Raw genomic sequence first — 25,468 nt, forward strand, 5'->3', positions numbered from 1 at the left:
TGAAAAAAGTCGAAAAAGTGTTGGTTTGAGATGAGCTATGTTGATCATGTGCTGAACTTAGGTTGGTGAATAACAATGGGTGCAAAGGTTGGGTAGTTATGTTGTCTCAAGATCACGTTAAAGGGTGGGGAAATTCAAGAAAATTTCGAGAAATTCAAGAAAATTTCGACAAAAAAAATTTTTCGAAAAAAGTTTCGAAAAAATAATTTGCGAAAAAGTAAAATTCGAAAAAAAAATTTTGAATAAAATCTCGAAGAATATGTGTGTAAATGTATTCAAAGGACTCCACCAAGAGTGTCTTTCCGCCGTCCACCTAACCTTCGTAACCTCTTGGTTCATCCCTATGAAATCCCCAAACCACCTCCCCTACCCTCTGGCTCCTACCCTTGCAACCGCCCCCGGTGTAAAACCTGTCCTATGCACCCTCCCACCACCACCTACTCCAGTCCTGTAACCCGGAAGGTGTACACAATCAAAGGGAGAGCCACATGTGAAAGCACCCACGTGATTTACCAACTGACCTGCCTGCACTGTGATGCTTTCTATGTGGGAATGACCAGCAACAAACTGTCCATTCGCATGGATGGACACAGGCAGACAGTGTTTGTTGGTAATGAGGATCACCCTGTGGCTAAACATGCCTTGATGCACGGCCAGCACATCTTAGCACAGTGTTACACCGTCCGAGTTATCTGGATACTTCCCACCAACACCAACCTATCCGAACTCCGGAGATGGGAACTCGCCCTTCAGTATATCCTCTCTTCTCGATATCCGCCAGGCCTCAACCTCCGCTAATTTCAAGTTGCCGCCGCCCATACCTCACCTGTCTTTCAACAACTTCTTTGCCTCTGTACTTCCGCCTCGACTGACATCTCTGCCCTTAACTCTTTGCCTTTAAATATGTCTGCTTGTGTCTGTGTATGTGCGGATGGATATGTGTGTGTGTGTGCGAGTGTACACCTGTCCTTTTTTTTTCCCCTAAGGGAAGTCTTTCCGCTCCCGGGATTGGAATGACTCCTTACCCTCTCCCTTAAAACCCACACCCTTTCATTTTTCCCTCTCCTTCCTTCCTTCCTTCCTGACGAAGCAACTGCCAGTTGCGAAAGCTCGTAATTTTGTGTGTGTGTTTGTGTGTTCTGTTCATGTGCCTGTCTGCCGGCGCTTTCCCGCTTGGTAAGTCTTGGAATCTTTATTTTTGATATATTTTTCCCATGTGGAAGTTTCTTTCTGTTTTATTTACATCGTCATTAATTTGAACCCAACAATTACGTTTGTTATTGTCTCTGTTGCATTTCGAAATCTTCTCTATCGTCTTACTTTCTCTTTTCGTTTGTACAAGAAGTTCCACTTTGTATTCATCTTCCATTTTTCCGTAATCTACCATACATTTTATCCTGCCTAATTATACTCAATAATACGTAATTTACTTCCAAACCATAACCTAAAATTTTCAACGCTTTCAACATAACCGCTGCTATAAAATCCATTGTTCCAAGTTTACAAACATTTCGTGTAAACTCGTGAATACTATTTCACAGCTTCAGTTCCTTTCACCCATTACACAACCATCTCAGTTTTTTTTTCCAACAACTTTCGTTTTATTTCCATTCCCGTTTTTTCCCACAAAACCGATCATTTTCTAGCAGCTTCCCACAGGTTTACACGTTATTATTTCTTCATCAAACAATTGTTAGCCTCATTATCATAACCTGCCAGTACATAACCAGTCCTTTGAATACATTTACACACATATTCTTCGAGATTTTATTCAAAATTTTTTTTTTTCGAATTTTACTTTTTCGCAAATTATTTTTTCGAAACTTTTTTCGAAAAAATTTTTTTGTCGAAATTTTCTTGAATTTCTCGAAATTTTCTTGAATTTCCCCACCCTTTAACGTGATCTTGAGACAACATAACTACCCAACCTTTGCACCCATTGTTATTCACCAACCTAAGTTCAGCACATGATCAACATAGCTCATCTCAAACCAACACTTTTTCGACTTTTTTCACACCTTTATCTCTCCCTATATGAATCTCTCTTTACTTTCACTTTAACCTCATATTACCCTTTCCACCTACCAATACCATGTCAACCTCACAACATCCCTACAACGACCCCATTAAATTTTATTTACATTCCCTCCGCAAACATGCCTTCACCCTAGCCCGATTACGCTCCCATATTTTATTTACTCAGGCTTGTCTGACATTTGGCATTACCCCCAAAGGCCTCACACTTAAAGTTCCCATCTCTGGCTGCAATCCTTCTTTCCATCAGTCCTTATACCAGTTCCAAACAGCACAATCCATAGCCCTCACCCGCCTAATCCTTCACCTATACATCGACTCGGCCAATGAACACACCCGTCAACTCCTATCCCAAATCAAAGTCCTCAATCTTTCCTCTCCCGCATCCACACCGGCTGTACATAGCATCCTCCTACAGGCCAACCGCAAATTAGAACAACATGCCACCCTCCACCTCAAAAAACTATCCAATCTCCTGGTTTCCCACCTCCGGAAAGGCAACTCACTCACCCTCCACAACCTTTCCAACAAACCTCAACCTCCTCTCATTGCACACAGACCCAGTCTCTCCCATCTACTCAATCTCCCACTTCCAGCTCCACTCCCCCCAACACCTCAAAATTCTAGTCAACACAATCTGGAACCACAACACCCCAATTCAGTAGTTAACCTTTCCTCCAAACCCCTCTCCCAATCCGAAACCTCTGTCCTATCCAAAGGCCTCACCTTCAGCCCCACTCCCAGGTTCAACCAAACTGCCCTTGTCAAGGATTTACTGTCCTACACTCGTAGTCTCTGCTGGAAATATCACTTTGCCACGAAGAAAAACAATCCTGATCCCACTCCTAATGATCCAACTCCCCAAGACACTATCCAAATTGAACCCTGCCTGCAACAGTTCCGTCCTCCATCACAGCGGGACCCACCTCCTCTTCCTCAAAATCACCCTCTCCAAACCTTCCAGGAATTTCTCACTTCCAGCCTTGCCTCTCAATCTTTCTTGAAAAACCTTAATCCTACTCCCAACATCACCACAGCTGAATCCCAGGCTATCCGTGATCTGAAAGCTGACCGATCCATCATCATTCTTCCGGCTGACAAGGGTTCCACGACTGTGGTACTTGATCGTCGGGACCGTCACCTCGCACTCCTACCTTCTACCTACTTCCTAAAATTCACAAACCCAAACATCCTGGCCGCCCCATTGTAGCTGGTTACCAAGCCCCCACAGAACGTATCTCTGCCTACGTAGATCAACACCTTCAACCCATTACATGCAGTCTCCCATCCTTCATCAAAGACACCAACCACTTTCTCGAACGCCTGGAATCCGTACCCAGTCTGTTACCCCCAGAAACCATCCTGGTAACCATTGATGCCACTTCCCTATACACAAATATCCCGCACGTCCAGGGCCTCTCTGCAATGGAGCACTTCCTTTCACGCCGATCACCTGCCACCCTACCTAAGACCTCTTTCCTCGTCACCTTAGCCAGCTTCATCCTGACCCACAACTTCTTCACTTTTGAAGGCCAGACATACCAACAATTAAAGGGAACAGCCATGGGTACCAGGATGGCCCCCTCGTATGCCAACCTATTTATGGGTCGCTTAGAGGAAGCCTTCTTGGTTACCCAAGCCTGCCAACCCAAAGTTTGGTACAGATTTATTGATGACATCTTCATGATCTGGACTCACAGTGAAGAACAACTCCAGAATTTCCTCTCCAACCTCAACTCCTTTGGTTCCATCAGATTCACCTGGTCCTACTCCAAATCCCATGCCACTTTCCTAGATGTTGACCTCCATCTGTCCAATGGCCAGCTGCACACATCCGTCCACATCAAACCCACCAACAAGCAACAGTACCTCCATTATGACAGCTGCCACCCATTCCATATCAAACGGTCCCTTCCCTACAGCCTAGGCCTTCGTGGCAAACGAATCTGCTCCAGTCCTGAATCCCTCGACCATTACACCAACAACCTGAAAACAGCTTTCGCATCCCGCAACTACCCTCCCAACCTGGTACAGAAGCAGATAACCAGAGCCACTTCCTCATCCCCTCAAACCCAGAACCTCTCACAGAAGAACCCCAAAAGTGCCCCACTTGTAACAGAATACTTCCCGGGACTGGATCAGACCTTGAATGTGGCTCTCCAGCAGGGATACGACTTCCTAAAATCCTGCCCCGAAATGAGATCCATCCTTCATGAAATCCTCCCCACTCCACCAAGAGTGTCTTTCCGCCGTCCACCTAACCTTCGTAACCTCTTGGTTCATCCCTATGAAATCCCCAAACCACCTCCCCTACCCTCTGGCTCCTACCCTTGCAACCGCCCCCTGTGTAAAACCTGTCCTATGCACCCTCCCACCACCACCTACTCCAGTCCTGTAACCCGGAAGGTGTACACAATCAAAGGGAGAGCCACATGTGAAAGCACCCACGTGATTTACCAACTGACCTGCCTGCACTGTGATGCTTTCTATGTGGGAATGACCAGCAACAAACTGTCCATTCGCATGGATGGACACAGGCAGACAGTGTTTGTTGGTAATGAGGATCACCCTGTGGCTAAACATGCCTTGATGCACGGCCAGCACATCTTAGCACAGTGTTACACCGTCCGAGTTATCTGGATACTTCCCACCAACACCAACCTATCCGAACTCCGGAGATGGGAACTCGCCCTTCAGTATATCCTCTCTTCTCGATATCCGCCAGGCCTCAACCTCCGCTAATTTCAAGTTGCCGCCGCCCATACCTCACCTGTCTTTCAACAACTTCTTTGCCTCTGTACTTCCGCCTCGACTGACATCTCTGCCCTTAACTCTTTGCCTTTAAATATGTCTGCTTGTGTCTGTGTATGTGCGGATGGATATGTGTGTGTGTGTGCGCGAGTGTACACCTGTCCTTTTTTTTTCTCCTAAGGGAAGTCTTTCCGCTCCCGGGATTGGAATGACTCCTTACCCTCTCCCTTAAAACCCACACCCTTTCATTTTTCCCTCTCCTTCCTTCCTTCCTTCCTGACGAAGCAACTGCCAGTTGCGAAAGCTCGTAATTTTGTGTGTGTGTTTGTGTGTTCTGTTAATATGTGTGTTCAAGTATACATGCACACATGCATACATTCACTTGCTGTTCCATTGCTGCAGCCCAACATCTAAACATCTACCAGTCCAGTCCTGCAGCCTGACTGGAAGTTCCAGTGTTGTTCTCTCTCTCTCTCTCTCTCTCTCTCTCTCTCTCTCTCTCTCTCTCTCTCTCTGTGTGTGTGTGTGTGTGTGTGTGTGTGTGTGTGTGTGTGTGTGTGTGTGTCTGTCTGTCTGTCTGTCTGTCTGTGTGTGTGTGTGTGTGTGTGTGTGTGTGTGTGTGTGTGTGTTTTTAAACAGTAGTAAAAATATGGCAACTAAATAGTGTAAATGGAAAATCAATATATTCTTCAAGTTAAAAATTTTTCTCCTAATTGTATTAGATTTTCTTCTGTATATAGTGCAGCTGAATGTAATCAGCCACAACTAATTCTTAATAGACTACTCTTGGATGGTTTGTGCTAGTTACAGCTCTCAGTAGATGTGTGCCTTGCTGCAGTGCCCAGTGCTCAAAATTGTTTCATGCCAGCTTCTGCAGAATATGCTTAGTGAATGGAAATACCAGTGATTCAAAATGTTTGGCTACCTTTATGCTAGTGTTCTTCATTCTATTTGATTAGGATATATTTTGACAGTACAATCAATTTCATAATATTTTATTACAGTTATATCTTTCATATAAATGAATGAGAAAAGAAAGATAAGATTGTCATCATAAGACAAAATGGATAGGCCATACTCAGAATATGATCATGAAGGTGAAGTAGTAAAATTCATGTTTAAGGATTGCAATGGTGGAAAACTTCAACTAAAGACAACTACTAAAGAAAGCCCTCTGAAAATTCACACAACAATCTTCTAAATAAAACAGTACAAAAAAATTCAGCTCAATGCTGGTTGATAATGGATTATTATTGCAACCTGTAGGAGAAATATGATGGCATCCCTAGTGTTAATAAACGAGGTGCTTTCAAGTTCTAAGGCCTCCGAGGTTTTTTTCTCCGGACTGGAAAGAGATAAAAACATGCGCATTGTTTTAAAATGAGGCCGCATTCATTGTCGATATGTCCCAGAGATGGCAGATGGAATTTCACTGCCAGCGGCGAGAATGGGAACTGTTTTAAATACTTAAAATGGTGACATTTTCCTTACTTGAACAGCGTGCAATCATTCGTTTTCTGAATTTGCGTAGTGTGAAACCAATCAAAATTCATCGACAGTTGAAGGAGACATGTGGTAATGGAGTTATGGATGTGTTGAAAGTGCGTTCGTGGGTGCGACAGTTTAATGAAGGCAGAACATCCTGTGACAACAAACCAAAACAACCTCGGGCTCACACAAGCCGGTCTGACGACATGATCAAGAAAGAGGAGAGAATTGTTTTGGGGGATCGCCGAATGACTGTTGAACAGATCGCCTCCAGAGTTGGCATGTCTGCAGGGCGATTATGTCGAGAAGTAATGCCAGTTTCATCGATTTCGGGTGAGTAGTTAATTAGAAAAAAAAATCAGAGGCCTTAGAACTTGAATGCACCTCATATTTTTTAATATAAAATCATTCATTCATACATTGTGGTTCATTCAGTTTAATATAACTGAAGAATCTGCAGCTTTTTTTCAAAATGATGACTTTCCTATTTCTGTTACTTAGTTTAAGTAAGCAAGTATGGTGTATGTCAGCTTCTCATGTTTCCACCTTTTCTGCTATTTAAGTTGAACACTTCCTAAAAATTAACACACAAACCTTGTTTGCAAAATGAATTGCACTTCTCCAGTACTGTAAACAACTGGAGAATAAAAGTGGGATCATTATGTTTAAATATCAATGGTGTGATAACTATTGAGTCTGCTATCATCTACCTAATTTCTCTTTCATAATCCATTGTACTCTTTTCTTCACAGAGGCTCAGTGTTCTAAGAGATCTAATTCCTTGCTATTGGTTACTGCAGTATAAAAAGGTTTCCTGTCTGTGCTGCATATTAATATTTGGATTAATAGTTGCAGATGTTTCTCACATGTAATTTTTCAATCACAATTCACAAGTTAAACCAGGATGACCTACTACTTACAACAGAACAAAATAGAGTCTGAATGACAGACCGACATTAACACACACTGAAGACCCACCTTGGATATAACGTGACCACCAATGCTCATGTTGCATTGTTAACTCAAATATGTGACAATTGCATATGGATTGTTTACATAAAAAGATAAATTTGTATGTCAGTAGTATTTTACAGCACTTACATTGCAGATATTCCTCAAATTATAATTTAATATATGTTTAAATAAAATCAATAATAAATATGAATCATTTCAAAGATTCTTTCAAAATTAAAGTGAACACAACATTTCACATTTAGAAATATTTTCTTCTTATACATTTTGGTATATTAGTACTTAAGCGAAATTATTTTCAATAATCTATTTAGTCATAACAAAGTAAACAAAAATGTACCGGTAAATGATTTTATAAGTACTTTTGTGTATTGAATAATCTGGTTGTCTGGGTGTACTGGGTACTTAGTGATGGTGCATGTCATATACTTGAACTATCACATGTTCCAGTTTGTGGTGAAAATAGGGTCATTGACCAATTCCATTATAAGCTGACGTAAGCCATAAATAGCTGCTCTTTATCTCTTATTGCATTTTAATATCAACATGACCACAGAGAACAATAATTATCTGTATAATAAAAAAAAAAGGGATCTGGATTGGGAGACATTTGAAGATCTATGTTAACTATCCCACAAAAACCTACTTACAAAGCTTCAAGAACCACTTCTTAGTGAAGAATCTAGGCATATAGCTCAGCATCCTATGTATTGCTCCCTCAGGGTCTGTGAGTAATAGATTAGAACTAATGATGGTGAACACAGAGGCATAACAGCAGACTTCATCTTGTCTTCATATGTGAGTGGAACAGGAAGAAAACCCAATACATAGTACACTGGAAAGTACCCTTTGTCATGCACTTCACAGATGTTTGCAGAGTATAGATTTATGTGTAAACATAGATAACAATTATAGTTTGCTATGCAGCTAACAGATATGTAAATAAGATTGGCTAATAATAGGTACTTTTAATGATGTTTTGAATTACTATTGTGACTAAGGTTGTTGTTCTATGTGAAATGGGTGCTTGTTGAGAATCAGAATGTAGTAACCCTTTTTCAGCAATAAAATACTGCAGTTTTATCTGATCATGTAATCGAGCAAAGGTTGTAGTGAGTGACCGTCATCAAGCTATACAGTATTGTTATTTGCCTCCATGTCATGAGTTTTGTTGTAGCTGACAGAACTGCTTCTCAGAAGGAGACCAAGTTGTTAGGAAAGATTTCAGAATTTATTACAAGTTTCAGTTTGTGTCTCCTGGTGTGAGCCCTTTGTCAGTTTGAGACATGTGTATTTAACACTATCCCACAATGACAAGTTTCTGCTCTCAATGAAGAATTGGCATTTAGGTATCTTGACTTTGACAAAGATCACTGGTTGCAATTTTCAAATGTTTACATTGTTTTCCAAACATTTCTCTGTTCTGTAATAATCTCCAGCTGTTCATGCACTTACCATATAGTGTACTGAAAATTTCTAAATAATTAAAAAAAGTTTATCACTGGCACTGGGGGTAAATAATTAAATCTTCCTCAATTATAAGTTACCATTTAATATTATATTCTGGACACATTTGATCATACTTGCAAAACAATCTCACAGATGAGGACATCACGTTAAGTAACTGAAGATGAATACTCCATAATTTCACACCCACAGTTTAGAATAGAAATGGATGATAATAATTCAGATGCATTTCATGTATTGTGACTCCACAATTCCACTCCCACAGTTCAGAATGAAAATGGATGATATTAATAACTCCAGACACATTTTATGTACTGTGATGCCACATAAAATACATTTTATAGATTTTAGATCTATGATTTGTTTTTATTTTTACCAAAAATTAAACCAGCCATTAAAATTATTTTTTTTCTATGTAAGTATTTTTTCTTCTCTTACTTGCAGTTTATGTTGATTTTGAAGCTGGTAATACTCCTCTGCAATTATCAGTTGATGCCACTACCACAAATACTTTTGGTCGAAGATGGAATATCAAGGTGACTCAAATAGAATGTGATTCAGTAAACAGAGGTAAGGACTGTTTAAACTTTTATTGTATTATTCTATTCCACAATTAATACACAAATGAGCTAATAGAAATATTTCTTCTTAAAATTAAAGACTTTTGGATTAAAGGAGACCTCTAACCAAAACACAAAAGTGTTGAGTTGTCGATGGGCACATACACAAAGAAAGAAAACTTGCTACCTTTGGTGTATACATAGATCTGGATGGATGAACAGAGCCAGTACTGCATTTTTGGCAGGTGCACTAAGTTGTTGTGATGGGATGTTATATTGGATGGAATGGGTAGAGGGAGAGAGGTGAGACACTGGGAGAGGGGTTGGGGTTAGATCTCTGTTGGTTCAGAGGGAGGCAGCTGGTTTGCTGGCTAGGAATGTGAGAAGGAAGGGTAGCAGGTATATTGGCAAGGCATGTGATGCACAGTTGTTGCAGCCAGTGGGGTGCAGCACACACTGAAGGTGGCATGAGGACGTGAGCATCCAGCTTGTTGATGTCCTAATCCCACTATCCATCAACACCCATCCTACTCACAGTGGGCCCCCCATCAGTGCCTCATAGCACCCAGTCCTGGCATAGCTGACCTCTCAGTTTTCAACATTCTCCAAAACTTCTTCCCAATACGCCACAAAACTAAGAACCTGAGCAAACCCAGTACAGTGTTGTAAACCTTCCCACCAAAAACGTCAGTTGCACAGGAGTTCCAATCCTATCCAAATGCCACTCCTTCAGTGCCACACACAAATTTGGCCATGTTGGGTGTGTCAAAGACTTACTCTCTTTCTCCCAATTCCTACAGTGGAAAAACTTTTGTCCAAACCCTCCAACCAAAGCCACCCTAATCCCAGCACTGAACCTTGCCTCCCTCAGTTCATACAATCATTCAGCTGTGGCCCTCTATACACCCCACCTAACCACCTTTCTGCCCATCTTCCAGGAATTCATTACTTCTAACTTGATCTCACCATCCTTCACGATATCCCTTCATAAGAACACTAACCTATCAAGAGAAGAGAGGACAGTCATACATGATCTGAAAACAGATGCTGACCAAATCATCCTGCCTGCAGACAAAGACTCCACCAATATTGTGATGAGTCATGGTGACTACCTGACAGAACACCTCCTCCAGCTTTCTGATTCCTCCACCTATAAGCTCTACCTTAGGGATCTGATTCCAAAAGTCCAACATAACCTCCAATCCCCATTGAAACTTACAGGTCCTTCTGAGAAACTATCCACTGAGTCCATCTACCTCCTTACCCCACTGACACCCCACACCCCATACACCCATCTCTTAGATGTTCCCACAAACCCATCAATCCTGGTACCCCTTTGTGCTCTGCCTGCAACAGCTTCCACTCCTGTCAACCAGCATCTTCAAACAACTGCTTGAAACCTAGCCTCCCACATCAAAGATACTAATCACTTCCTTTACCATCTCTCCACCATCCCTACCCCTTATGTATCAGATCTCTACTCATCCCTATTGATACCACCTACCTAAACAAAAACATCCCTCATGCCCATAACCTTGCCACTGTTGACCATGGTCTCTTCCAACATCCTTCAGAGTCAAAACCCACCAACTCATTCCTCATACACCTCACAGACTATATCCTCACTGCCAACAACTTTTGCTTTGAAGGGGAGATTTACAGACAAATTCACAACACAGCCATGGGCATCCCCATGACACCCTTCTATTCCACACAGTTTATGGGCCATCAAAAGGAAACCTCGTAGCCTCCTAAAGATTCCAACTCTTAGTCTGGTTCAGATTCATTGGTGGTATCTTCATGATTTGAACTCAGGGCCAAGTTACTTTAATCTCATTGCTTCACAACCTCAACACCTTCCCCATCTGATTCACCTAGTCCCACTCTATTCAACATGACACCTTCCTCGACATTGACCTCTACCTCTCTGAAAGCTCTGTCCACATCTCTATTCACATTAAACCCACTAACAAACAATAGTGTCAGCATTTTGACAGCTGCCACCATCCCTTCCACACACACAACCCCCCCCCCCCCCCTGCTCCATACAGCCTGGCCACCTGCAGATGAAATATCTGCAGTGATGAGATGTCCCTTGCCCAGTATGCTGAAGGTATCAGGAAGGCCTTCACAGACATGCACTACCTTCCAAACCTAGACCGCAAACAGATTTCCTGTGCCATATCCTCACACACCTCCAATACTCAACCCCAAGAACAAGCTACAAAAGAGCATCCCCTAGTCACCCAGTATCATCCTTCATCAGGGATCTATTATGTAGCCATGAAATGAGGGACATTCTACCCAAGATCTTTCCTTTCCCTCCTAAAATGTTCTATCTCCCACTGAACCTACACAATATCCTAGTCCATACCTACACCCCTCCCATTCCCGTCCTCTTGCCACAGGGGTCATATCCAGCACTTACTACTAAAGTCCTATCTCTGGGTCATCCTACCCCATCAGAGGCTAGCAACCTGTGAGAGCAGCCATGTCATAAACAAGATCTGTTGCAAACACTACACAGTTTTTTAATGTCTATATGACTACTGACCAGCAGTCCACTAGGATGAATGGTAACTGCCAAACTGTTGCTGACCACCTGTAGTGGAACATGCAGCTGAGCAGAGCATGCTCAGTTTCAATGACTACTTCACAACCTGCACCATCTAATCCTTCCCTCTAACACCTGCTGCTCTGAACTAAGCAGATACAAGTTATCTTTACAACACATCCCTCATTCCTATAATCATCCTGCACTCAGTCTCTGGTAACATACTTTACCCACACCCTCTACCCCGCAGTTTTGCTTTCCTCAATCCTGTCACCCCCTCCCTTTTCATGTACCCACACTAGTCCAGCAAGCACCATGTAGGGACGTAGCCAAGTGCCTGTGTGTGTGTGTGTGTGTGTGTGTGTGTGTGTGTGTGTGTGTGTGTGTGTTTGCTGAAAGGTAGCAAGTTCACTTTCTTTTTGTGTGTGGTTATCGATGACTCAGCACTTCTGCTTTTTGGTGAGTGGTCTCTTTAACACAAAAATATTTGCATTCTACCAGGACTTTCCTACAACATTTGTAACTTCTTAAAATGAACATCTTCACATCATGAATTTGATTCATTGATAGAATTCCAGGAAAATGTAGTCTGCCTACAAAATAAATTACTAAAAGAAGTTGGGGTTCACAGAGGACATAGAGCGTACATGAAGAATAACGCCCTGTGTGGTTGTAAAAACTTGTTTGAGCTGTGGGGGAAAGCATAAAATTACTCAGAACCCTGTACGTGAAAGCATATAAAAAGATATGTAAAATCAAACAGTGGAGAGTCCAGGATGAAATAATGATGATATTATCAAAAGGTTAGATTGCTACTCAATGTATAGCAGAAATGTTGAGTTGCAGATAGGTACAACAAAAAGACTGTCAAACAAGTAAGGTTTTGGCCAAAAGTTCTTCTTCCAAATTAGACAAAACACACACACACACACACACACACACACACACACACACACACACACACACACACACATGACTGCTATCTCTAACTGACTGTGAGCAGTTCACATGGTGGAAGAAGCAGTCTGGCTGGCATGTGGAGGGAATGGGATAGTATGGTAGGGGTGGGGGACAATAAAGTGCTGTTTGTGGGAGCATACAGGGATGAGGTGGAGAAAGAGTAGAGAAGCTAGGTGCAGTCAGGGGTGGAAGAGCATAGAAGGAGAGAAGTAAACAGACTCTGGGAGTACTGGTGAAATAGAGGACTATGTAGTGCTGGAGTGAGAAAGGCCTAGGTAGGTGAAGGAAACATAGTATATAGTGCAGAGATTGTTTCCACCTGTGCAATCCAGAAAATATTGTTTTGGTAGCAAGGATCCAGGTGACACAAAATGCAAAATGAAGAACATTGTGTTCAGCAGTATGCTTAGCAACTGGGTGGTCCAGTTCTTTCTTGATCACAGTTTGTCATTGGTCATTCATGTGAACAGGTAGCATATTGGTTGTCATTCCCATGCAGAATTTGGCCCAGTGGTAGTAACTTAGCCAGTGGATGACATGACTGGTTTCACACGTAGTGCTGCCTTTGATGGAATATGTGATACTTGTGACCAGACTGGAGTAGGTAGTGGTGGAAGGGTGTATGAGATAGGTCTTGCATCTAGGTCTATTACATGGATATCAGCCATGAGGCAAGGGATTGGGAACATGTGTTGTGTAGAGAGGGATGAGAATTCTGTGTAGGTTTGGTGGGTGGCAGAACGGCACTGTGGGAGGGGTGGAAAGGATAGTGGTAGACATTCCTCATTTTAGGGCATGACAAGATGTTGTCTGGCCAAGAATGTGATTAGTTGCTCCAATCCTGGGTGGTACTGTGTCATGGGAGAATGCTCCTCTGTGGCTAGATGGTGGGACTTTGGGAGGTGGGGGTTGACTGGAGAGATAAGGCACAGCATTTCTGACTCTGTACAAAATTGGCAGGGTAATTATGGTCTGTGAAAGCCCCCATTATACCCTCAGTAGAGGGATTTTTCATCACTACAAATGCAATGGCCATGAGTGGCTAGGCTGCATGCAAGGGTCTTCTTGGTATGGAATGGATGGCAGCTGCTGAAGTGGAGGCATCACTGGTGGTTGTTAGATTTGATGTGGATGGAAGTACTAGCCACTTTTGAAGTAGAGGTCGACACTGTTGCAGATGGCTTGACGGGTTGAGGAGGACCATGGGGGAGAGGCTGTTGAGGTTCTGTGGGAATATGGATAGGGTGTCCTCACACTCAGTCCAGGTCATGAAGATGTCATCAATAAATCTGAACCAGGTACAGGGTTCAGGATTGTGGGTGGTTAGAAAGGATTCATCTATATGGCCCATGAATAGATTGTCATAGGATGGTGCCGTGTGGGTGCCCATTGCTATAACCCAGATTTGTTTGTAGGTGATACCTTCAAGGGAGAATTAAGTGTGGATGAGGATATAGTTGGTCATGCTGTACAAGAAGGAGGTTGTAGGTTTGGAATATGTTGGCCATTGGGAAACTTAGTGCTCAATGCAGGAATGCCATGGGCATTAGGTATGTTGCTGTAACAAAGGGAGGCAGCACCAAAAGTGATAAGCAAGGTACTGTGTGGTAAAGAAACAAGAATTGTGGAGAGTTGATGGAGGTAATGGATGGTATCTTTTATATAGAGGGTAGATTGTTGGTAAAGACTACAGGTGCTGATCTACAACAGCACAAATTCTCTTGGTGAGGTCACAGTAACCGGCCACAATGAGATGTTCTGGGAGGTTGAATTTATTGACTTTAAAATGTGTGTAGAAAGTAGAAGTGTGGAGGGTAGTAGTAGGGGTGAGGGAGATAAAGATTTTGGGTGGAGAGTCTTTGTTCTGGGATGAACCTAAGGATTTCAGGAGAGTCTGGAGAAGAATTATTGACTTATGGACTCCCCCAATAGATCCTGTGGAGAAGGTCAGGGATGGGCTTAAGGATTTCAGAAGAAACTGGAGAGGCATGCTTGGCTTGTGGAACCAAAATGGCCTTACTATCAAATAATCCATCTCCAACTGCAAGCCCTCCTTCCACAATGACCTCCATCTGTTCAGATTTCTCCATCCTTAACCCTCACCAACATAATACTGCAAAACCATGTTAGTCAGGCCCATATCTTCTTGCAATAACTCCTCTCCATCCACAAAATTCTCCTACTATGCAATCACAATCCTATCTCACATGCTGAAATTCTTGCCCTCAAGGGCATAGAGCATCATGCACAATGCCACCTCAAAAAACTCTCCACCCTCTTCACCTCCTACTCCCACCTTGGAATACCACTATCCACCACCTCTACAAGAAGCTCCAAACCTCCCTCGCATACCTGAAAAACCCTGTCTCACAGACATACTACATTTTCCCCACCTTTAAAAACTTCCTCCCATCGTCATACAGAATCCAAAACCTAAACAGAACAGAAATACTGTCATGAACCTTTCCTCCAAAAGTCTTAGCCCTACAAAAGTATCAGTCCTTTTCAGAGGCCTCACCTCTTGTCCCACTCCAAAATTCAATCATACATGACTTGTTAAAGACCTTCTCTCATTCTCCCTGTCCCTGTAGTGGAAACAATTTTTCGCCACCAACCCCACTCAACCAATTACCACTGCTGAACTCTGTCTCACTCAGTTCACTCCTCCATCCAACTGTGATCCACTACCACTGCTACCAAATCACTCTCTGTTAACTTTTCAAAATTTCTTAACCTCGAACCATGCCTCACAACATTCCCCAAATCCCTCAACATCCAAGTTAACCTTTGTAATGTTACCTCTCTTGTCTGGGGAACAAATATCGATATCATCATCAATTTTTTTATATATAAAATTATGACACATGTTTAAAAACCTATGTGGTGTTCCTGGTTTCAATAGTGGACCAAAAGTCCCCGTCAGCTGTTCACTCTATTAACAGACCATAAGAGACTTAACTATTTGACAAAGAGAAGGTAACTTCACAGTACAAACATGAAATAATTTACTTAACTTACCTTAAATACCTATTGTTGCTTGCTCATACTCTAGAGGTAACTTCTGGATTTGCTGTAATTGTTATTACAATCGGTCCTTGGGTTTGTAATATGCTACATAAGAACTGATACTGTTTAAAGCTTTCCATATTATATATTTTCGTAATATCATCTTCATAACAATCAGTAGTTTACCAATATAAGCTTTTCCAACATAAGTCGTTGTCTCAAAAATGTTCAGCAACACAACCTTTCTCAACATTGTCCGTTTCTCACGACTTCTCAAGACTCTCTGCCTCTTAGACTCAGCAAAATACGACTGACCCTTAGCCTCACTTGGCAAAAACTGTTTCTGTATTAACAATCAAAGACCTTACGAAGTATGCAGGTTTGCCAACATGAATTGAGCATAGATATTTTATACATACTGATACTTATCAGTACTTATGAAAACAGTACAAAAATTGAATAGAGTTTTTAAATAGTTCTGCAGCAATACATAATATGATTGTCCTGCAAATCATTAGTTTTTATAATAAAATGATAATATTTCAGTTTATGTTGACTGTAATTTTATATTAATATACATGTTCTTTCATGTTGATACACGGTACCGCATAGCTCGCCAGCCGATGGTATCGATAGTTTCAGTAGTCCATTGCATTACACCTTACATCCATAGAAAAACTGCAGTTCACCACCTAAAAATGGATCCCAACTTTATACTTCTACCTGCTGACAGAGGCTCCACCAATATTGTTTTGAACCACAAAGATTACTTGGCATAAGGACTCCACTAGCTGTCAGATACATCCACCTCCAAACACTGCCACAGTGACCCCATTCCAGCAATACAGCAGGATCTCCAGTCTCTCTTCAAATCCCAGAACCTCTTACTGGAGTCTATCTCTCTCCTTAACCCTAGCACTCTCCACAGTCCTTCCTTCTACGTGCTTCCTAAAGTCCATAAAACAAACCACCCAGGACACCCCACTTTGACCAGTTACTGTACCCCACTGAGAGAATTTCTGCTCTTGTAGTCCAACATTTGCGTCATATTGCCCACAACCTAACCTCCTACATAAAAGATATGAACCATTTCCCCTACCAACATTCTACAGTGCCTGTTCCTTTACCACATGGTGCCACAGTTGTCACTATTGACGCCACCTCCCTTCACACCAACATCCTTAATGCTCAAGGCCTTCCTGCTATTGAACACTACCTTTCACAGTGCCTGACAGATTCCAAATATACAACCTCCTTCCTGGTCACCATGACCAACTGTATCCTCACCGCCTCTGTAGCCAAGCAGTTCAGGCACTTCGGTCTGGAACTGAACTGCTGCTATGGTCGCAGGTTTGAATCCTGCCTCGGGCATGGAAGTGTGTGATGTCCTTAGGTTAGTTAGCTTTAAATAGTTTTAAGTCTAGGGGACTGATGACCTCAGATGTTAAGTTCCATAGTGCTTAGAGCCTTTTGAACCATTTGTACTCTCACCCACAACTACCTGTCCTTTGAAGGCTTCAACTACAAACAAATCCAGGGTATGGCAATGGGCACCCACATGGCACCATCCTATGCAAACCTATTCAGATTCATTGATGACATCTTCATGATCTGGATTGAGGGTGATGACACCCTATCCACATTACCTCAGAACCTCAATACCCTCTCCTCTATTTGCTTCTCATGGTCCTTCGCAACCTATCAAGCCACAGTCCTTGATGTTGACCTCCACCTCAAAGATGGCTTCATCAGTACTCAGTCCATATCAAACCTACCAACTACCAGCAATACATCCACTTTGACGGTTGCCACCCATTCCATACCAAGAAGACGCTTGCATACAGCCTAGCCACCAGTGGCCATCGCATCTGTATTGATCAGCAATCCATCTCAAAAAATACTAAGGATTTAATTGAGGTTTTCACAGACTGTAATTATCTTCCCACCCTTATGCAGAGTCAGATTTGCTGTGCCTTTTCTCTCCAGTCAACCCCTACATCCCAGAGTTCTACTGTCTCATCACAGAGGAGCATTCTCCTCGTGACTCAGTACTACACAGGACTTGAGCAACTAATCAAGTTCTCTGCTAGGGTTTTGACTACCTCTCATCATGCCCTGAAATGAGGAATGTCCTACAACTATCCTTTCCACCCCTCCCACACTGATATTCCACCACTCATCAAACCTACACAATATCCTCATCCATCCCTACACAACACCTGCTGCCAACCCCTTGCCTCATGGCTCATGTCTCTGTAATAGACATGGATGAAAGACCTGTCCAATATGTCCTGCCACCACCATCTACTCCACTCTGGTAATAAGTGTCACCTATCCCATCGCAGGCAGAGCTACCTGTGAAACCAGTAGTGTGATTTACAACCTAAGCTGCAGCTACTGAACTGCATTCTCCGTGGGTATGACAACCAACAAGCTGTCTGTCTACATGAATGGCCACCCAATTGCTGACCAAGCTGCCCAATACAATGTTCTTCATTTTAATGACAGCTTCACAGCCTGTGCCATCTGGATTTTTTTCTACCAACGCCAGCTTTTCTGTACTGCACTGGTGGGAACTCTCCCAGCAATATAATCTATGTTCCTGTAATGCTCCTGGCCTCAACCTTCATTAGTCATTGTCCTTAACCATCAGCCCCTTCCATGTTCCCTTGCAGCACTACACAGTCCTCTATTCCACCAGTGCACCCACAGTGATTTTACTTCTCACCTTTTCTACATCCCCCTCCCTTCTCAACCCTCCGTCTAACCTCTTGACTGCATCTAGCTGTCCTACCCTCTGTACTTCATCCCTGTAGGCTGCAAAAAGTGACACTTTACTGGCTCTCTCCCCACCCTAGCCTCCTCCTTACTCCCACCACCCACACTCCTTCTCCCATCATGCACAGCTGCTCAAAGTCTGGCCTCAGCAGTCAGAAGCAGTGGTCATATGTGTGTTAGTTACATTTCATCTGTGTGTGTGTGTGTGTGTGTGTGTGTGTGTGTGTGTGTGTGTGTGTGTGTGACTCAATGTCTCCTATATATAAAAATACTGAATATTTACACCCCGTAGCAACAGTAGTTAATGTAATATAAACTCATATAGAACAATTTATGTTCATGTGTGAAATGATTAGCAAGTGACGAGCTGGAAGTGATAAGGTGCAAGGACACAAAAAACATAACACAACACCAAGAAAAGATTTATTTATCAAGTAGTGCAAATTGTTATTGTTGTTGTTGTTGTTGTTGTTGTTGTGGTCTTCAGTCCTGAGACTGGTTTGATGCAGCTCTCCATGCTACTTTATCCTGTGCAAGCTTCTTCATCTCCCAGTACTTACTGCAACCTCATCCTTCTGAATCTGCTTAATGTATTCATCTCTTGGTCTCCCTATATGATTTTTACCCTCCATTCTGCCCACCAATGCTCAATTTGTGATCACTTAATGCCTCAGAACATGCCCTACCAACTGGTCCCTTCTTCTTGTCAAGTTGTGCCACAAACTCCTCTTCTCCTCTATTCTATTCAATACCTCCTCATTAGTTACGTGATCTACCCATCTAATCTTCAGCACTCTTCTGTAGCACCACATTTTGAAAGCTTCTATCCTCTTCTTGTCCAAACTATCCAAACTATTTATCGTCCATGTTTCACTTCCATACTCCATACAAATACTTTCAGAAACGACTTCCTGACACTTAAATCTATATTCAATGTTAACAAATTCCTCTTCTTCAGAAATGCTTTCCTTGCCATTGCCAGTCTACGTTTTATATCCTCTCTACTTCAACCTTTATCAGTTATTTTGCTCCCCAAATAGTAAAACTCCTTTACTATTTTAGGTGTCTCATTTCCTAATCTAATTCCCTCAGCATCACCTGACTTAATTCAACTACATTCCATGATCCTCGTTTTGCTTTTGTTGATGTTCATCTTATATCCTCCTTTCAAGACACTGCCCATTCTGTTCAACTTCTCTTCTGTCCTTTGCTGTCTCTGACAGAATTACAATGTCATCAGCGAACCTCAAAGTTTTTATTTCTTCTCCATGGATTTTAATACCTACTCCGAATTTTTCTTTTGTTTTCTTTACTGCTTGCTCGTGCATATTTTTTACACATTAAATTTTAAAAGCTCAAATGGCTGTGATTATATACAACAACCCAAAAATTCAGTAATAAACATGTAATAGTTCAGACTTGATGAATATTAATCTCAGTTTTGAAATCATGACCTAGTTTAGAGCTTCACCTCTCCCAGGTAGTTCTGTCTCAAAAGAGATTAAATAAATCACAGTATGAATTCAGGTACTATTAAAACAGAGTGAAAACTTTCCAGTTACCAAAGGTTCCAGAATAATACATCAAGCATGAATAAACATTTAGTTAACAAATCAGTTAACACCTGTAAACACACCAGATCACATCAGGCAATAGCAAACATTAAAAAAACAATGTAATATATAATATATATGTTAATCAGATGAAGACTATTTGAACTCTCATAAATAGCAGTGGTTGTCTCCGTAAAGAACCTGAGATTAGGAACAAATAGCCAAACATGAAATTAGGTAAAATGCAAATCTCAACCAAGAGAGAATGTAGCTTGATTTTAAGTTGTGATAATTCAGGTTAATTCTACAAAAGAATGTATAAATAAAATTAACACCACCATCCACATGGCTTAAACTAACAAGTGGGTTGGAAAACTGAAACCTCACAAATTCTGAGCACCGAATAAACTACCCACAACCAGCACAAAAAATATTCATATATTACCAACAGGGCTTAGAACTGATAGACAAAACAAGACAAGCTGCCTTGAATAACTGTGGCATAAACAATTTCAACAATGAAACTTAGCCAAGCTGGAACCAGTAAGGTTAACTAAAACTTAAAATAGTACAGCACACATAATTTAAAGGCAGGATGCATATGACCCGGGACAACTGGGAAATCTGGGAAAAACCCAGGAATTTTTTCATCTGGGAGAAAACCGGGAAAAATCCGGGAATTTTTCAGAATTCCAGGAATTTTTCATTGTTTTTGCTTTCAGTTAAATTTTTGTAATTTTGACTGGTAAGAATTGATTCTCTAGCAAAGAATTTTACTGTATCCTGATACTGGAGAATGATACTGCAGCAGTAAAATATAAACTAGAGTAAAAAAATAAAACTCAAGTGGCAAAGGAAATGCGCAATTCACAACAACAAAACACCGTGCACACACAAGCATTTGCAAATAACAAAAATATGTCAGACATCACAACTGTTCACATTAGTATTGTTTGACCAGTAACAAGCGAGCCGATGTGGATGCTCAGTAGAGCAGCGTATGAGCACTACCTTCTCCCACTTCCCGCTACTCAAAGTGTGGCTTTTATCTGTATCAGCAGTAGCAGCAAGCAGCCACATCCAAATGGGAAAAATTTTTCTCATGTGCCCTAACTGCCAGATTCACGCATGTGCAGAGTTGTCTGAGTTGTTGTGGGGAAGGGGTTAGTCTCCACGTGATCCATATTTGTGTTAAGTGAGTTCACTGTTTCCTCTTCGTTTACAGCTCCCATGTCAAATGAAAACTAAATGGATATCTGTGGATGGGAGCTATCAAATGAATTAAAATACATTCACATAATTATGGAGGGCAAAATATATTATTAGTTTCAGTTTTCTGATATTATTTTATTGCCAAGTTATTAGCAGTCAAGCATTAATTGCCTTGCTGAACAATGAAGTTATTTTTGCAACTTTGCTAAAGAAATTTGGCTTTATTAATCTTTCCGCTGAGGTAATCATTTTATTTGAAATGAAGTGTTTCTGTCCACAGTATTGGCTAGTTCCAACTGTTTGCTGAACTTCAAGTGCATGTTATCATCTTCTGCCATGTAAGGCATTATGCCATAATAAAGAACCAAAAATAAGATTGTAGAGTACTGGTACTCAAAGAAAATTTACAAGATCAATATAACATGTGAAAGCTTAGCTTCTGTTGTAGCTTGTTAATCTTAGAGACCAATATTGTATGTGGAAGCTTAGCTTTTCTTGCAGCTATATTATGTATATTAATGTAAACCATTAACTTTTCCTCTTTGTGTGTTCACGCTGTGTAGCCAGTGATATAGCTGTTGGCTGACTATAGCATGTGTCCTATGCTCTGAATATCTGCTGTCATCAGCTGGTGAGATCACGTGGCATGAAATATGATTGGTTTACAAAAGGACATCACAGCCTCAGTTTCAACACTCCAGAAATTAAAGTGCTGTGTTTGATGCAATTAGAATCTATACTTTCAAAATACGAAAATATGCAGTGTATATATTGCAGCAACTCAAAGGTCTTTCGAAAACTTCTCTCCTTTTTTTTCATTAAAAATATTTCCAAAACTTCTCTCTCCCATCTTTTCTTTTTTTTTCCCTTGAAGTTCTACGCGAGTGTATAAAACGTTAACCATTCAAAGGATTGATAAGTTTTACAGTTTCGAAGCAAAATCTATGCAAAACCTAATGTCACTTAACACAGAAATTTTTTCCCCTTGTATACACCCTGAAAGTATACTACCACACAGTGGATAGTTCTGAATAACTGTTTGTACAGTCTGCTCACTAAGTTTCTCACCAAATAAGTCCAAACAAGTGCAGTTAACCATGGCTTACCAACCCTTCTTTGCCAGTTAATTCCTTAGCCACAAATAGCAGACACAGTTCGAGGACATTTTCAACCAAATCCAATTAACATGCCTCTTGGACATGTAAAGTAGTAGAGTAGACAATCACACACGTGCCCAAAGTAATACTCCTCTTCAGTAAAGTGCTCCTGGCATCCACTTACCACATGACTGACAACACTTGTCGTGGGATGGGCATCATACAGTCATTGCTGATCGATGACTGAAAGCTGATACATGCGCATTTCTGTTAAGGTGCAGCATGTGCATGCCCCATGGCAGAACAGAAGGAGGCAGTTGCTTAGCTACATAGGCAAAAAGATTATACCATACTTATGAGTTCATACCAAGACACCATGTGGGTCAATAAGCTGCATCCATGAATGGAATTGGTGAAATTTTAATGTAACAGGACAAGTAAAACTACATTATTCCTTTTTTCTGATGGTCATTTAATACTTCTGTCTGCCTATTCTTAATTTCTCAAATTATATTATGTATAAATACACTGATATGCTGTGCTGATTAGATCTGAAATGGATTAATGTCACCTCATAACTGTTGAGAAAATATTCATTTAAGATAAAATGCATGATTGTGGCGTGAAGCTCTGAGACTTGAGAAATATCAAGAGACTACAGCAACCTACTGACTTACATGAACTACAATTGTTGTATAATTAACTAACTGAATATTTTTGAGATGGTTAACTTATGGTATGTTAGATGATTAGACAATATTACTGGCTTAACAAGGAGGATCATGTCACAATAATTACTCTCAGTAAAGGTGTCTGAAAATGTAATGAAGTAATACTTGTTGGTCATAATGAAGAATGGGTGCCAATCGGCATATCTATGTGATGACTATCAACTACAAGAAATATCATCTTGAAGTTTGACTTGGAGACTCTTTGTTCAAGATCTTTGATATGTTTGTCTTTGCATGGTTCTCCTCTCAAATGTTCACACATTATGTATATGTGCTGCAGTTATTTAATAAAACTTTTCTTCAATGCACATTGTGTTGCTAATTGTTATTCCTTTGCCATGCAACTAAAGGAACAGAATTACCATACATGCACAATTACTTTAGCAACATTGTATCTAGACATTACACTCATTTCTGATATAAAAAGATCTTGGTGTAGTCCCCCCCCAACAAGCCAACACGAACATAAGGATATCACCATTGAAAATCCAGTTTTGCATCCATTTTTTCAGATTTAGATCAGCTGGCAAATCTCACATTGTGAACTTGCTGTTTCCATGTGAATGGTAAAGTTTCAGTTATTTACAGTAAAAACGATGCTAAAAAGCAAGCAAGTCTGTTAAGGTACTACATAACTAGAATGGCAGGAGCTGTTTGTGGATAATCCTGTTGCCTACAGGGAGGGTGCAAGGTCGGAACACTGCAGCAAGATGCTGAAAGATCTGCAGAAAATTGGTGATTGACTGGAAGGTGTCAGTCGCTGTTCCTCTTCTTCTTCTTCTTCTTCTTCTTCTTCTTCTCCTCCTTCATTTTATTATTTATTATTATTTATTTGTTTCACTCTCTAAACAGCACATTGTACCATTAATTAGCACTGGTTTTCTTATATTTCTTGTTCTTCTTTTCTTTCCAAAACTTCCTCATCCTTTCACTATGGGCCTATCTTCTTTCTTGTGTCCAAGCATTTTTCAATTTCAATTTATTTTCCATCGGGTTTTTGGTTGTGAACTTATGACAGTTGATTTTCTGTCTGTATGCAGTCCATGTCGTTTCTAATGGGTCAATACTGAGTTCTGTGAGGTTATTTTGGGTTTCTGTTAGCCAGCATGCCCTGGTTTGGCTAGTTCCTTTGATGATAAGGAAGATTTTCTTGGTCATTCTGGAGGTGTCCATTCTTGCTAAATTTCCATAGATTTTCAATCGTATTTTCCATGCAACTGACATGAGTACAGTTCTTGAGAGCTTTTGCGCATCCAGATACCATCTTGGATCTTTGGTCCAAATATTTTCCTGAGCATTTGCCTTTCCATTTTCTCAATGTCCTTGATCTTCATGGTTAATGATGATATTTCAGTTGTGTAGAGCAGTTCTGGAGTTTGACTGTATGATCGTGGTGAAGTTTGGCTTGGGTGGATAGTGATTTTTTATATTCATCTTATTGTTATTATTATTTTTCTCTTTCTTGTGCTTTTGTTCCATATTGCTGCAGGGCCAATATCATTATTTACAGAATTGGCATGGTTAATTTAAGGGGTGGGTGGATGCCCTTTCTGTCATCATCTCATTACCCCAACCCCACTGGATGAATGTATGTGCACTTGCACTCCAACTGTCTGCATGTAGTGTTGTTCATGTGAAGATAAGCAAAAGTTTTCTTATTGGTCACAAAATGTGCAAAATGTGGAACTGAGATGATACTTAGGTACCAGCCCAGTATTCACCTAGGGGAATGTGAGAAGTCAGCTAAAAACCACTTCCAGGCTAGCCAGCACACGAACGCTCATCATTAATCTCCCCTGTGGGTTCAATAAGGTGTCAGACACTCTCAAAAACAGATCTTCTCATACAATACTTTCAAGTGAGCAATGATTTCTTCCTTGGCTAAAAGATTGTCTTGTGAAGTGCTATCCATTTCCATTCATTGAAGCCTTGACTCAGGAAATATATTTTAATACAGGAAAATACATAACGTGCAATAATAAAGTACTGTGGCTATACATGCATTTGCATTTATGCAGCAGATCTGCACTAAGTCACTTTTCAGTATTGTTACTTCAAGGAAGATGTTGAATTGATGGACTTCTTCATCAAAAGTTATGTAGATCACATTATTCAGATCTCAAAAAAAAAAAAAAAAAAAAAATCTAATGCAAGGACATACAGTGGTACATACACTGTTCTAAAGTGCCTCTTATATGCAGATGATGTGACATTATTGACAGAAAATGAAGATGATGAACAAAAGGAATTCTACCTTCTGAATAAGTGTTGTAAGCAATTTGAATTCAAAATAAGTAAAAGCAAA

At 40.9% G+C, this 25,468-nt stretch overlaps 1 protein-coding gene across 1 annotated transcript in view; it reads left to right on the forward strand.

Annotated features, from left to right (window-relative positions):
* Positions 1 to 25,468, forward strand: part of LOC126304244 (uncharacterized) — a 134,062-nt gene that overhangs the window by 50,725 nt on the left and 57,869 nt on the right. Inside the window, exon 5 of the mRNA XM_049991792.1 lies at positions 9,157 to 9,282. Within this exon, the coding sequence (XP_049847749.1) occupies positions 9,157 to 9,282 (126 nt within the window). The remainder of the gene's footprint in view (positions 1 to 9,156; positions 9,283 to 25,468) is intronic.

Source organism: Schistocerca gregaria, chromosome 1 (genome assembly GCF_023897955.1).
Source record: "Schistocerca gregaria isolate iqSchGreg1 chromosome 1, iqSchGreg1.2, whole genome shotgun sequence".
NCBI classification, from domain to species: domain Eukaryota; kingdom Metazoa; phylum Arthropoda; class Insecta; order Orthoptera; family Acrididae; genus Schistocerca; species Schistocerca gregaria.